Here is a 17,036-nt window from a genome sequence, read left to right on the forward strand (position 1 = left end):
TAGCCGTGAAAACAACTGATTTTTTACCTTGGCAACGCCACCCAAAATCAATCTTCTAAAATCGGTAAATACAATAAATATTTTTAAGCCCTATAACTTTCATTTGAAACAATTTTTTGTAAAACTTATATTTTTCAAGATATTTCACCGGTCCGATACTTTTGCCCCACCCTGTATATACATATATATTGCAGAACTAAATATTTATTACATATATGTGTGTGTGTGTGTGTGTGTGTGTGTGTGTGTGTGTGAAAATCGATTTTTATTTATTTCGTGAATAAATATCAATGTATCACTTATACTTATAACATACATCTTACTACTGCGGATGATCATATTTCATTACTTTGACGCTATATATCTTGGGAAATACTGACTTTTGGGACTTGGTGTAATGATAACTTTTTATCAGCATGGCGAAAACTATAACATAGTGAAATTTCAGCCAATTTGACCGAAAATCATTTTCCATAGGTTTTGTGCGGGGTCCTTTAGAAAAGTCTCTGCTAAAGGTTGGTCTGGAGAACAAATTCATTTTTCAACAAGATGATGATCCCAAACATACCGCTTGTGAAACTACCGCTTTTTTTCATACTTCTGGGATCAAACTGCTCGATTGGCCAGCGCAATCGCCAGATCTGAATCCAATTGAAAATTTGTGGTCGATTTTGGACCTGAAGCTTGATAAAGGGGAAGTAACGAATAAAATTAAATTGTTGGAAGCATTGATGAAAGCATGGAAAAATATCGATCAGCAACACATCCAAAACCTTGTCGAAAGTATGCCTCGACGTTTGCAAGCCGTCATACAAGCAAAAGGTGGTCATACAAAATATTAATTATAAACTTTGTCTTTATTACACTTTTTTTTTCACTTGCGTACTTTATTTTGTCCATGATAAATTTGATTATAAATGTATCAGACTTGACTATTAAAGGATTTCGAATTGTTTTTGAAATTTTTGTAATCATTACACACAAAGACTAAAATATCTTTCTTTTACCTCATTCATCATTATGCTATCTGCCAGGACTGGCGAGTTATTTACATAAATGTGAAAATGTTTGGAATGCGTACTTTATTTTGTCCAGTACTGTATATTCAGAAAAACGTTTCTAATAAACGGATATACTAATTATAGGTGTAAACGTATTTTCGTTTAAACGTATAATAGCGAGTCCTAGTATAGACGCGTCTGTGTATACGACCACGAACGGTAAGCGAGCAGGGGGTACTAGAATACAGAGAGGCGAATAGTAACCGCGAGAATCGACTCTCGAATAGAGAAGAACCCAAGATGGCGGGATCGAGAGATTGATTCCCGTCGGGTGATCTAGTATCTTTCCCGCTTGAGCGGTGGTGAATTTGTGATATTATCAACAGCGACATTTGAGCTCCATCGATGAAAATTTTCTAAATCCGACATCGAAAAATTTTTTGAGAGTGCCAGTAGTTCTGATTATCGTTTTGGGTAGTTCTCAACGAGTTCTATCGAAAAGTATGAGGTGATAAAGCGATTTAACCAACGGTTTTCAAGATAGACGAAATTCAATAAGTGATAAAAAATTGTTTATTTTTTTATATATTTTTTTGTTTGTCAAAATTGTTTTTTATGTATCAGGAACTCTAGATATTGACAAAATAAAGCTATTAAGCTGCTCAGACCTCTTCGATCTCGAATTTTGCTGAGAAGTTAGCACCCCATTTTTAAAAAATTATTATTATTAACGGAATCCTGCATTAAAAAATTCAGAGAACTCTTCGTCTCGTTAAAAGGAAGCAGGAACTCTAATCAGAACTATTGTATCTAAAAATTGATTTTTCAAAAATTTTTAACTTTTTTTTATTTTTCAAAAATTTTTTTTGTATCACAGGAATTCTAGTCATTCACGAAATGAAACAATTGAGCCGCTCAGAATTATTCGATCTCGAATTTCGCTGAGAAGTTAGCACCCCATTTAAAAAAAATTATTTATGAATAATTATTAAGCGGAACTCTTGTTATAAATTATAGAAAACTCTTCGTCTCGACGAAAGGAAACGGGAATTCTGATCAGAACTATGGAATTACAATGTTGGGGTGCTAACTTCACAGACACGAGGTTGCGACTTTTTTTCGAATGAAAAGTTTAAGAATACGCGGTCAAGTTCAGAATGCGAATCCCTCTCTTGTGCAACGAATGAATATGATCATGAGGTTTGTCAAATGTCTATACAATGTGTAGCATTAATTGAAATATTACGCGTCGCGCGAAATTCATGAGTTATCACAAATTTTATATAAAAAGTTTTGTTAAAGATTTAATAGATGATTTGAGATTACAGAATAAATTACTAGAAAATTGCTATCCATCGTGACAACATTAATTTACCACAAATAGGAATTATTAGTTGCTACAATTCTTTATAGCAATACATATTATAATTGTGAACAACATATCAGTAACAATGACACAGACATGTTGTTGTTATCTGGATTATTTGGAGCTAGCAATATAATTACCAGCGTATTATAAATAACATATAATAATAACATATAATAAAATAATAATTAATAATATACTCAATAATAACTTAATATATGTAGTATTACACTTATTAATAAATTTAATATATTATTAATAAATTTAATATTATACATAATAATTGTCAGTGTGTAAACGTATAATTGTATTAATGTGTGTTTATATATTTTAATATTATATAAGTAAATAATAGTGTGCATGTATCATGTTGTATATTTATTTCATTTAAAATATGAAAGTGTTATAAAGAGTTATATATTACGAGTTATAATTACGAGTTAACAGTTATAATTTATAAAGTGTTATAAAAATTACAAATTAATAATTATTAATTGATTATTAATTTAAATCTAATTATACAGGGTCCGGCAAAATGATCTCCCACATTTTGCACCGCTACTGTGCCCGAATCATTGAAGAGAGGGGGAGCTTAGCGTAGTCGGTTGGTAGCTCACGCCTTGCCATTTCAGTTGTCGTCATGAATTGGACGGGTGAGCATCGTGCCTTCGTTATCGAAACATTTTTGAAAAGTAACGAATCTGTGATTACGACGCAAAGAACTTTTCGTACTCACTTCGCGCTTGGTAGACATGCTCCAGTTCCAGATCGCAAAACAATACTGTTGTGGGTTTCAAATTTTAGAGCTACAGGTTCAGCCTTAAAAAGAATACAGCCTTAAAAAGAAATTACAGGAATATCGCCTCAAATTACTGCTCGAGTGATGGAAACTTTCAGAAATCAGCTTCGAATGTGTATCGAAAAAAATGGTCGCCACTTGGACTCTGTAATTTTCAAAACTTAATAAAAACAAATGGCATAGCATACATTTATTTATTTCTCTTATTTAATGATAAAAATTTTATTAATTTACTATTAATTAATTATTAAATTATAAAAAATTATAAAAATCATAAAAATTATAAAAATTATTATATTGCTTATAAGCTGTGTTCAACTGATATTTCACGAATTTTTTGCGACGCATAACATTTAAATTTATGCTACACATTGTACAGACATTTAACAAACCTCATACGATCATATTCATTCATTGCACAAGAGAGGGATTCGCATCCTGAACTTGAACGCGTATTCTTAAACTCATCCGAAAAAAAGTGTCGCAACCTCATTGCTTCTGACTGTACACAAATGTCTACTAATGAATAATTTGTGGACATTACTAACAAATTTTCTAATTAATGTCTACTAATGGCTAATAATACCAACTAATGCCTAGTAACTCCCATTAAATGCCTAATATTGCCCGCTAATGCTCAGCAATGCCTACTAATGTCTAGTAATGCCTACTAATGTCCAGTAATGCCTAATAATGCTCGCAAAAGCCTAACCAATGCATAGAAGTGCCCGCTAACGCTTTCGCAATGTCTAGTAATGCCCGCCAACGCCTAAGCAATGCTTAGTAGTGCTTACTATCGCTTAAGCAATGCCTATTAGTGACCGCTAACACTTTCGCAATGCCAAGTAGTGCCCGCAAACGCCTATCCAATGCCTAGTAGTGCGTGCCAACGCATAAGTAATGCTTGGTAGTGCTCGCTATCGCTTAGGCAATGTCTAATAGTACCCGCTAACGCTTTCGCAATGCCTAGCAGTGCCCGCAAACGCCTAACCAATGCTTAGTAGTGCCCGCTAACGCTTTCGCAATGCCTAGTAGTGCCCGCAAACGCCTAACCAATACCTAGTAGTGCCCGCTAACACTTTCCCAATGCTTAGTAATTCCCGCTAACGCTTTCGCAATGACTAGTAGTGTCCTCTAACGTTTTCACAATGCTTGGCATACCTGCAAAAGCCTAACAAATGTTCAGTAGTGCCCGCTAACGCTTTCGCAATGCTTACTAGTGTCGGCAAAAGCCTAACCAATGCCTAGTAGTGCCCGCTAACGCGTAACCAATACCTAGTAGTGCCCCCTAAGGCTTTCGAAATGCCTAGTCGTGCCCGCAAATCGCCTAATCAATACTTAGTAGTACCCACTAACGCTTTCACAATGCCTAGCAATGGCCGCAAAAGCCTAATCAATGCCTAGTAGTACCCGCTAACGCTTTCGCAATACCTATTAGTCCCCACTAACGTTTTCGCAATGCCTAGCATTGCCCGCAAACGCCTAAACAATGCTTAGTAGTGCCCGCTAACGCCTAAGCAATGCTTAATAATATGCAAATATTTCCTAGAAATGCTCCGAATCTGTATACCGCAATGCCCTCAACGGTTTACCATTTGACCACCATCTATTTTGGATTAATACGAGGAATGTGTTAGTGTTGTTTTCCATTTCGTTTCTCCATTTCGTCAATCGCGTCACCGTCGAAAGGTCCTTGTTAGTGGCCGCGATCTAGACTCACTATCCGCACGTGTTTTCTCCGCGAATGCTTTAATTTGCCATCGTCACCCTCGTGAGAGAATCCGGTGTAATTCTTATATTTACAGTCTGCCCTTAAATGTCATCGAGGGATAACGTTATCCATCAGCTGGGTTTTCTTCGTGCAGTACCGCTACTCCTTCCGGTTCCCTTTTTGCTGTTATTGCACGATGTAGCGTAGAACTTGATTGAGTATTCTGTGCCCAAGCAAATAGTAATTTGTCGATTTATTTGGTCTGTTCTTTTTAGTTGAAGTTCTTGGCTGATTCATCTTTCTTCCTTTTCTCTCCACTTTGGAGAAGAAAAGGCAAAAAAATGAACCGTGCGAGAAGTTCAGCTAAAAAGAAGGCCTATTGCTAGGACGTGGCGTGTGTCTTTTAGTATGGATTCTTGATAAAATATGCGTAACAGAGTTACGTAGCTCTAGAATAATGGTGCTTCACTGAAAGCTCGTAGTAATTCAGATATTCAGAGATTCTAAACGTGATTCCCCCTACTTCATTTGAAAACATTGAAATTTAAGATTTTTATTATTTTAATGGCTATTCCCTATTCATGCTATTCTTCGTGAGATTTTTCATGCTGTTTCGATGTTCACTATTACAAGATGCCGGTGTATCTATTGTGATCTATTGGATACTCACACAATGGAGAAGCGCGCGCCTTAACGTAAACCGCCTTTCTAAAAAAGAATATCAATAATCGATCTACTGTCAGTGATGGGAGTATTTCTATCGCTTTGCGCAATTTTCCAATTTTATTAAAATTTAAATACTTAATTTCGATTTTAATTAAATACATTATTATGACACCAATTTTGTTGAATAGTAGTTTTGGTGAAGATGAGATTGTTACTAAGAGAGTTATTAAGAGTTTCTTGTTTACTAATGAAAAATATCACGTTACTAATACAATTCGTATTTTTTCATAAGTCTTCGCAACATTATTAGCATTGTAAATATGTTATTCTTATACGCGTTAACGGGAAGTAACGAGATTATAAACGGGCTTTGTCGCCAGATATTAACTCTATCCGGTGTCACAGCAGTTTGATACAATTTTTGTTTAATGTTAATTGCGCTACTAAGTGAAGAAAGAAATTTTTAGAGAAAGTCTTTTCTTTGGCATACAACACGCGATAATTATTGCAGATTTCTCTTTTATTAGAATTTGAACTTTTTTATTCATTAAATAAAATTCAATAAGTCGAATAACGTTCATCTCAGACTACGAAGCACTTATTAAACAAATGAGAACAGAATTTGGTAAAAGAAACAAGGGATGGTCCTACAATTCATCTTTTTGTTATTACGTGAAAAATTCATTTTTGATATACATTTAACAGATTTTAGATTGTAATATCGAAAACGCTAATGCCAAAAATACGCTAACGAAACATTAGTGCTATTTAAGTTTAATTTTCATTTTCATTAAATCAATAATTTATTCAAAATTCATATCGTAATTTATTGAGATTAGAACTATAAATGTTAATTATCTACGATTATCGATTTTTAATATTACTTTTAATATAAATAAGATGAACAGTTTAGAAAACGTATTTTAGCTAATATCTTACTTTCTTATAGTTTTTAGGAGATAAACTACCACATATATTGTGCGGTCATTCGTTATTCTCGATTCGAAGGCCGCGTGCCCGTTCCATCGCACGCAACAGTTGCAAAATGCACAATATTTATCGTAATGAAAGGCATAAAAAAGAAACGGAATCTCTTCCCCGTGAGGACGCCCGTTTATCCCGCTTCCCATGGATATCTCCTTATAGAATACGCGTTTTTGCCTCGTATACACATTGATAGATCTAATGATGCCGCTCGACTGACTGCGCAACCGATCGTTATAAGTACCATCGGCGGATTCCTCTTCTCTCGTCGTGTAAAAAGGAACAACTGTATGCATATCGGTGACCTTTAAACGATCGTCCTTCGGAATCAGCTCTATAAAGCTAGCAGGACCAAATCAGCAGAATCAAATCGTACCTATTGGAATTTTTCGTACCTATTGGTATTCATTTTGTTGTACCATTAATGATAATTTTGTACCTTGTGCCATTTCGAAAAAAAATCGTGGCGCGATTAATATTAAGCTAGCAGGACCAATTCAAAATAAAAGAAAAATAATATCAGAGATCAATAGGATTGAATTTGTACTATTTATGTTTTACCAGAAACAATTTTATATTATATGTTATTTCTAAGAAAACAGTAGCGCTGCCAGTTTAATATTTAAGCTGGCAGAACCATAAAACAAAACAACACAAGGGCAAAAATTAACACAACTGAATTTATACTAATGTACCATTGAAAGTAAGTTAATATTTTATATATTAGTGACCTCAATAACAAAACCGGCAGTAACCTAGCATTCGGCTTTAAAAAAAAAAATTTTTTAATGACCATTAAATTAAGCTAGATTTGTAACCAGTTTTCTTTTTGGAGTTGAAAAATATAAAGAAAAAAATGTGAGCATCCTATTTTGAAATATTTTAAATCTGCAAGCAGGTGCTGTTTCAAAATAGTCAAAAATAATGCCTCTAATGTTTGAAGAATTACGCGAAACCGTTTATTTCGACATAAAATCGCAAAGAGGTCCAATGCTTCTTACAGGCGTATTTAGCGCTGACTTCGGATGTAAATCTTATCGTAATCTAGTATCTTGCTCCAAAAAGGCAGCGTGCTGCCATCTTTTACAAATACTAGGAAATATTGGCGAGCGCGGCCTGCTTGTTTGTATCATCAATGATATATCGCAATACTGGCAAATATTTACCCTACATACCTTCTTATTACGGTACGCGCAACAGGATGATTCGTTGCCCATGATTCCCGTGATCGATCCCGGTGACGATCTTGATTAACCGCGTCAAACTGCCACAATTCTTTGGTCTACGCCGTTCGAAACATCGCCTAACTCTTCGTCGGTCGCTTCTCTCCTCTCGTATTTCGTTCTCGTCATCCTGATTACGCACGCATCAGAACCTGTCTTGTGAAAGTTGTCGTACATCAGCATTGTTTTTTAAAATTAAGAGTCAGCGCCGAAAAATCGCTGCTGCGAAAGCGTTGCGAAGCAATTAGTCGTTTTTCTCTTTCGTCAAATTTGCTTTATTATTTTGTTTTTGTTATTATCCGTCGAAAATCAAGTCTTATTAGAAACAGAGAAGAAAAGAGAAAAAGAGTAAATTAAAAACATGAAAAAATGTCAGCGCGCGGCCATAAAATGGAACGCGGCTGTAATTAAGATCTTAATTGCGTGGCTAATTGATCGCACTTGCAACATTTTAATTAATTTTCCCCTTAATTTGCTTTGCCAGCCGCGCTATTTGTCTTAATATTCTGCACAACGCGCGTTGCAACATATATATTCTTTTTTTTAAATCGTGAATTAAATGATAATATTGATTTAACGCAAGATTATTTATGCAGAATTTCAATGAAGTTATAAATTTAAAAAAAGAGAATTAAAGGAAGAATAAAAATGTTTTGTTATTAATTCTGATTTTATAATTATTAATTGAAAAAGTTACGTTTACAGTATGAATTTACAGTATGAATTACAGTATGAACATTGTTATCAATTATAACCAAGCACGATCACTATTGATTACTAATTTTAAACTTTCCTAATAATTGCGTAATATTCTTGATTATAATTAATATATAATATGCAGTAATTTTTTTACTAATATATGATTAATGATCCATAAGTATTTCGACAGCCGTCAGAAACTTTTTTCTACAACAAAAATAGAGTATGATGGAATCTCTAAGTTTTTTTTAGGTTACTCAAAGTCGTAGTTCTTCGCGTTGCTTGATTGGATTATTATTTATTACTCTATCAAATATAAATAATATATATAAATAAAAAGTTTTTTATTTGTGTTTTTTTTATTTTTTGCTCGTATTGAAATATTTCTTTTATACAGACTTTATTTTGCTCTTACATATTATTATCATACTTTCTTCTTTAGTCAAGAGATTCTTTACTACTAAATAATATTATTTATAATATTATTTATGTTATTGTAAATATATATATATATATATTTGAGATATTATAAAGTTACTACTACTCATTCATTAATTTTATAACTTGCAAATTGTTTGTTTATATACATATACATTTCTACTTTAATATTATAAAAAACTGTCTAAAATAAAAAGAAAAGAAAAGAAAGAAGTTCGAAAGCGAAAACAAACAACGATATACGTATATTTTCAATGATAATTGAATCGCTTGTTTCTCTATTTCAAAATATTATGCTCAAATAAAAAAGTTGAAAAAAGAGGAAAATATATTAACATAAAATATGGATCAGTTGAAGTACATTAATTCACATCTTCGAGATGGCACAACATCCTGTATGTACTTATCATTCCCTGATAAATAGAAATATTAAGAAAAATCGAATTAAATCTATATATATTATCCAGAGTACATAAAGAACAATGTTAATTTCTGTTAGTACGTTCATACAATTTTTACTTCTATTCAGATACGATATGGTTGCTTTTGTTTGCACCTATCAAGATCACTACTCATAAATCATAATACACGAACAAATGATTAATCGTACTATTTTTTTTTCAATTTACCAGTGAATTATATTCGGTTCGTGTCCCACGTAGCAATACTCATACTGGAAGAGGTCACGTTAGTAATTCACATGAGTAAGAGATAGGACGATTGGATTCGCGGATTGATCGTTCGCGTCCGATGTTTCAGCACACACGTCTCGACGAGCTCGCGATAACGGTGTTCACGCACGTGTCACCGAACGCATCCCGGTACAACGCGGCGACTTCCAAAAACTGCCGGCCGAATTGTAGGAAAGTCCTGGTTCACGTCTTCACGCGCGCTCTACGCGAACAGCGGGCCGACACGCGCGTGTTTACGCGTGCGCGCGCGCGATGCGACCGAGCGAGCGAGCGCACGGTACCAATATCCATATTGGCGAGTCACCGCTTTATTTTCCACCGTTACATCACTGTCGCGCCGGTAGCTTCGGCATCGACATCGCGTCGGCCTCACAACGCGCTGCCTCACTCTTATCGGCACGCAAATAAACCTCGCACGCGAAACTGCAACTCGCACGCATAATCTGCATAGGATGCAGATTGCGACGTTTCGGCGCGATGCAACGCGATCGGCCGAATCGTCGGAACCGATCGGAAGTATCGGAACGCGCGGTATGAAACTCGAAGCCGAAATGAGATCTTATTTTTTTACAAGTACGACACGTTTTACTTTAAAAAGGAGTATAACGATTCATTTTTTGACAATTGTATTTTAATCTGTTTGAAAACATTAGTATTGTATCTGTGAATTTAGAGACATTTTGTGTACGTGTGACTTTCTATAATATTTTGATATTGATTAATTAAATGTTAGTTTTATAGCTTATATTGATTTTTAATAAGATACGTTCATTATCTATATTGTTGTTTTGAATTTCTATTAAAAATTTTAATAAATTAATATAACAAATAATTTTTTCAAATTTAATATAATTTTATGAATTAATCTTTCTCAAATGAGAATTTCGTCTTCAAATTAATATACTTTAAAACGTTATGTATTACAATTATATATATATATAAAATTCACACTTATAAAATAACTTATCATTTATTAAAAAAACCGATCTTGAAAATATTATTTTTAGTAACATTTTAACAGAATGTAGGAAAGTAATTTTGCGAATAGAATAAGTGAGTTAACTTATATTCAACTATTATTATTTTAAATTGCAGATGTGTATCAAAATTAAAGATCTTATTTATATTATTCTGACATTTTTCTGTTCGACTTTCTCTATTCGAAACGCGCTGATCTTTCTTCGAGTAAATAAATTCGTGATTTTAGAGCAAAAAGAATCGCAGAGAAACGATACGACGGGGATACATCGCGATACGTTCGTTGTGCTACTGACATCGCTGCATTTCACGCGCAACACGTGCTGGCCGTAAACATCAGCTTACATCAGACGCAACATACTCAATACGAAAACCCGTTTTGTCAATGAACGAGTCACGGCAGGAAATCATTTCGCGGATTTAAGATAGTTTGCGATCGTTTTTAAAGAATGAACGTTCAGATTAAATCGCTCGCAGCTATTTCTCGTCAAACTCGAAATATCGGAAACAAGAAAAAGTGACAGTAACGAAGAATCTACTGAAGAAAGAGAGAGAGTATGATAATAAATAATAATAAATAGTTTTGTCAAAAAGCTTTTTTAAAAAATGATATATAAGCACTTTAGCTTTTTTAACTGGTAATTTAAAGTAATTATATATACTAAATAAGATTAATAAAAACAGCAATAAAATTCTAGACGCAACTAGAAATATACAGTATTTAGTGTGTGAAAAATACACATCGGAATGATCTGGGAAGAAACGCTAAGCTTGAGAGTACTGTTTAACGTTTCCACTGGAATAGATATCATTCCATAACATTTTTCCCCCTCGATGGTATCCTCACCTTAACGAAGACAAAAATTTGTCGGGTGGGGGGGTTTGCGTACTCTAATGATCCGAAAATTTATGTCCTGGGAAGAAGTAATTAATATAATTACCAACGGGATCATCTTAACCAGAGGCTAAAATCGACGAAGAAGAGTCAGACTAAGAAGGATACCAGCACTGAAAAAAAAAAATTTGATAGCTACAAAATGTTGAGTGAAATAATTCAAACGTTCGTTTAATGTATATACATATATATAATCAAAGTTAATTTTACTTTTCCAAATATTTAATAAGTATAATCAAACATAATAATATAACCATTGTTTGGTAATAATTGCTAAATATAAATATTTAAAAAAGTAAAATTATTTTTTTTTGGTTAATATATTAACCGAACATTAAATTGAAACAGTTACTTGATCGCTACTCTGATTGGTGGTTGAGACGATGGAATTTACTCTTTAATAACCATGAATAAAAACTTTTGTTACCAAAAAACTTAAAGAAAATAGATTTCATTGCTTAAAAATTATATTTCTTTTCTAAAGTTCTTTGTTTAATTTTTAATAGGATACCGAACTTTACACCGCACGAGGATTTATGCCGCAGAAGACAAGTGTGAAGTTGGCCCTCAATAAATATACGATGACCCCAACTTTGAAAAAATTAACTTTCTATAAAGTTTTTGATCATAATTTATTTTGTTTAAGTTTTTGATTATAATTTTCAAATAAAAGTTTTCGATTATATTTCTTCAATACTTATAATTATGATAAAAATTATTTTTTTGCAATAACACGAACGGCATATTTGCTATGTAACAAGCGGATATTGTAGAAGTGGGAAATAATAAAGAAATGCTGATATTTATCAAAACATGTATAACGATTTATTGAGGATCTATCCAAGCATATTAAATTTCTTGAAATGCAGGTACCTATCTATATCTACTCGCTAATATTACATCAGACGCGCAATTTTACTCGAAAAAATCGACCGTGTGTACGCATACGGTCCGTGCCTAATTTAGAAGGAGAGTTGTGTTTTGTGGAGTCGCTTTTTTTCTTCTTTTTTTTTTCTTTATTAGTCTCGTATCGAACTCTCTTCTCCGCCGGCACGATCGACGGCCGTGTGTATGTGTGTGTACGTACGAGTGTGTGTATGGTATATGGAAATCGGAAATGGACGACGGCTATAACGACGATTTCTGTCGCCTGTTGGTTTGCTACGATAACGGTAAACTGTACATTACGTTTTAAGATGCGCTACAAAAGTGTGACTTAATCTTTTCCCTTGGATATCGCGAAAGGAAAGGAACAGTCTTTTTCATGGTTCTCTTTCGCGATTGCGAAAAGAATTGGCCAACGGCGTGCTTACATTGCACGATTTTCGAGCGAGATCGTATAACATCTATTTATGTAAAATATGTTAATATTTGCTAATTTTCTCAATCAATTATAATCAAAAATTGCTCATACATAATTTAACAGTAAAAGGACTTTGTTCATTTTTATTATTCACTCATCATCATTAAAAATTGCTCAATTATTATTTTATTTTCATAATCGTTATATTCTGATTACGTTTTACCTAACTTCGTAGTATATTTTCTGTAGTATATTTTGAATAATGTATTGATATCATTCACGATATCGCAACACAATCGTGCAATGTAAACGCACTGTTATGAGGATTGATCGCCGTTCGCGATCGTGCCGGTCGCAATAAATATACGCGATGGATCAGCTTACAGTAGTTTTGATTGCCAGTCTTCGGTGCTTTGTGTTTCCTTTTGTATGGTCATCTTTATATCTCATTGATGTTTTCTTTTTATTTACCCAAAAGCCCGAATACTATATGACTATTCGATCAAACTCTCGACAGATTTTCGTTTGAATGACATTAACTTTCGCGATTACAATTAATTTGGTATTTTTTATAAAAATAAAGACTACATATTCCTTCTCAATTATCCTTCAGCGAAAAACAAAGTATTAATTTAAATTTAATTTTAGAAGTAATTAATTGTAAGTTATAATAAAGTTATTTAATTTAAACTGTGTCAAATTTATATTCCCCTCTTTACTGTATTTCGTAATACCTACTATAATAAAATGTAAATAAGAAAGAAATACATTAAAATATTAAACACGAAAGTCAAAATTTAATGCGTAAATAAAAAAAATTTACAAAAAAGGTTTTATTAATTTTATTTATTAAGAATAAAGTGTATCGACGTAACTTACTCGCGAAATGATCTTGATGAAAGATCGAGAGTTATGTCGATTCGGCATCATTTAGGTAAATATTCATCTTTGTTTTGATTCGGAAAACACGTGCTTTGATTTCGCGTCATTCGCGTGACACGACTCGTAAATGACTCGGCTCGATACGTGATAATCGATAATTTAAAGAAAGGCTGGGATCGGCTACACGATTTCCCGATGGTGAGGTTCGGCTCTCTATAACGGCGATGCAATGCATATACATCGAGTAGTCTCGACCGTTCAAGAGAAACGAGCCTTTCCGACAAATCGAGCGACGAAGGGGCAGTTTGTTTCAATTCGATTCAATTCAATTACCATAATTACATCTGCTCGATAATGGGATTATTACGAGTGAAATGCGTCAACTTCGATTCGTCGGAATCGGATTCGATATTTTCAGATGTGACTTCCTCCAGAAGATTTACAGCTAGTATCAGAAGAAACGAGTGCCCGGGATCGATTCTGTTTTTTGTAACTGATGCTCAGGTAAGGATATAACAATTAACAAGAATTTTTCTTGTTTTACGAGATTTTAAAAATTCAAAAATTGCAAAATTGAAATGATTACACGTTTTCGAGAAGGAGGATGTAATATCCAACGATTTAATCTTGAATGAATTATGTAATGTGAGAAATGATACTAATACAGCATATTATAAATATCAGTCATTTCAATTATTATTCTGTTATTTTGCACTCCAAGCAGTTATACTGATAACTCGTTAAACTTGTTTTTTCTTTACGCAATGTTCTCCAGGCAGCATTATTCATCCAAGATCGGAATTGTTGCGCGGATTTTACGAAACCGATCCCTGGCACGTGGTGCGTAAACACATCTATGACATGTGCACGACGAATTTTCGATATCCTGTCATGATCGGCGATCGAAATAACGTCGCTCAAGTGATCGCAAAGAAGGCGTCCGTTTCGGATTTTATTTTGTGGCAGATATTCGACATTCTTGTGGTGATAAAGATCACACGATAAACGCGTCGACGTAGTTGCAAGTTCACGAAACGCTCATTCTGAATCAAGACACAGATTAATCGTTTACAATAAGAAACGAAGCGTATTCTCGATCGCCGAGTGTGGCACACAAGATCTACTTAATTGTGAAAGACACGATTGAATCTACGATCCGAAAGATCGACTTCGAGAGACTGGATGTTGCATAAGCAGGAATTCAAGAGATGCAGTTATTCATTTTTATTTTGTATATATTCGTTATATTGAATGGTAATCTAGTTTTTATAATTTTTTAATTTTGTATCTTCGATTTATATATATTTATAGTTTCTCATAATAATCCAATAAAATAACAAAAACAAGTTACGCCGCTATCATTATTGTTATTATTATTAAATGAGACGTAAATGAGAACTGAAAGAAAAAATTAAGATGAGAAAAATTGTATCTCTAGAATCTCGAAATCGATCGACTATATACTATTACACGGAGAAAAAGCTGATACAAAATCTATGTTCAATCAGAACCGACACATACAGATAGGATAAACTGCATTTAGTCGTTAATATAGCGATTAGCAGTGATTGGTTGCTTCTTCTCTTACATTACGTAGAAGTAGAACTGTGATAGGCATCGACGTTACATTTTTACTTTGTTTCTCTTTACAATTTGTCTTCTATTTACATCATTTCTCCGTTACGACGGCTTATATCGAGTCTTATATCACGTGTGTTACGGTATAATCTACAATATATAATGTCGAGGTATAATACCAATGGATCGAACGGCGAATTTTGTGATTTATCGCTCGCGAAGAGATTTCTTCACATTACATTTGCCAACTAACTTTTCGCGTAATATTGTTCACGTATTCCTGTCATTATTCACAATCAGAGTACGTAATATTCCATGTAATATGCGTCGTTCTAATGCTAATATGCTGTACATTATATAAAATACGAAGAAGAAATATATCGGAAATATCAATCGCGAAATATTAATCCCACAATCAGAGAAAGCTATTTTTTTTTTTTTTTTCCAATAGAACGAGGAATTTTAAGAGATAAGATAATGTAAGACTATATATAATTATATAAAGCTTTCTGAAATTGATTATTCAACTAATAAGGTAACAGAATATGAAAATATCCAATTAAATGTCCAATTAAATATATTGTACAATATTATAATAAAGTCTTTTAAAAATAAAATTGAAGCTAGAAATACAAGGTGTTAGTTAAGTATGTTGTTATATATATATATGTATATATATAATTAGAAATATAAAATAAATTTTTATGTTTTACATTCTTTATATATTTAGACTGAGTAACGAGAATAAATTTATAATTTCGGCAAATAAAATTCTAATTTCGCTTCAGTTTTTCGCTTTCATTTGAGTTAATCGAGACGAGGATTAAAATTTCTCGAGCTTTTGCGAAAATTTATTACGGAAGTGTCATATCGATCAACGATAGAATCGCCTATTGTGACTTTATTTTCTTTATCTTTTGCGATTTCTGGTGAAAAATCGTCGAAGAACCGCTGCGGTTCTACTTTTTTTATTTCCCGTTTTATCCTTCCGATGTAATTATCATTACAATATTATACAGAGCGTATAGTGCTGGGCTACTAATATCAATGCAGTCAGCGTCGCGACGAGTTGTACTGTGCCATGATAGTAATAATAATAATAATCATCTCGTCGGCATCGCTTATCTCGAATTGTTCAAAATACAAAAATTACACGGCGGAGATCAGCCTTTCTACATATCTAGATATATATTTATTTATTTATATATATATAATTTTTTCTTTTTGTTCTCTAACTGTGGTACAATATATACGTATATTACACGCTCCTCTTGCTACCATCCTCTTTATTGTTGCACGAAATATTTTCTTTTTCTTTATTACATATACTTTAACGTTGTGCGGCAGAGACCGCAGCGGTCTTCGGGCGATTAAAGTTACGAGGTCCTCTTCGCGAACGATTGATGTTTGAAATTCGCCTTGAGTTGGCTAGAGGAAGAAGAACGCCATTTATTATGTTACATATAAATATATAGACAGGCTGCCATAATTAATCGCGTGTCGTAACGAAATCAATGTTATACTCGCATTGAATGGTGTCTTATTATTACCAGAAAGCCAAATGTTCGCGTTTACGATTCACAACACAATTTAAATAAAGTAGCATTAAGAAATTTTCTTCGTACAATTTCTACATTGCCGTTGCTTACATTTAACAGAAGTTGCAGTATACCCTGTTTATGTTTTTGATCTTCCACGATCTTTAGATAGACGGTTAACTGAATAATTGTGAATATCTTGGAACCCGGTTAATTATCGGGCAGTCCGTGTACATGTGTTTGTGTGCGGCGTGTGTAACGATGTATAAGAAGGCATTGCCAG

General features: G+C 33.5%; 1 protein-coding gene across 1 annotated transcript in view; it reads right to left on the reverse strand.

The window, feature by feature from the left end:
• LOC108722466 (uncharacterized serine-rich protein C215.13-like) overlaps positions 1 to 9,802 on the reverse strand; it is a 101,562-nt gene extending 91,760 nt beyond the window's left edge. Inside the window, exons 1-2 of the mRNA XM_018447600.1 lie at positions 9,517 to 9,802; positions 7,703 to 7,906 (exon numbers count right to left, since the gene is read on the reverse strand). Coding sequence (XP_018303102.1) covers positions 7,703 to 7,744 — 42 coding nt within the window. The 5' untranslated portion in view covers positions 7,745 to 7,906; positions 9,517 to 9,802. The remainder of the gene's footprint in view (positions 1 to 7,702; positions 7,907 to 9,516) is intronic.
• Positions 9,803 to 17,036: the final 7,234 nt, after the last annotated feature.

The sequence above is a fragment of the Mycetomoellerius zeteki genome, unplaced genomic scaffold (assembly GCF_001594055.1).
Source record: "Mycetomoellerius zeteki isolate Tzet28-1 unplaced genomic scaffold, Tzet1.0 scaffold106, whole genome shotgun sequence".
Taxonomy (NCBI): domain Eukaryota; kingdom Metazoa; phylum Arthropoda; class Insecta; order Hymenoptera; family Formicidae; genus Mycetomoellerius; species Mycetomoellerius zeteki.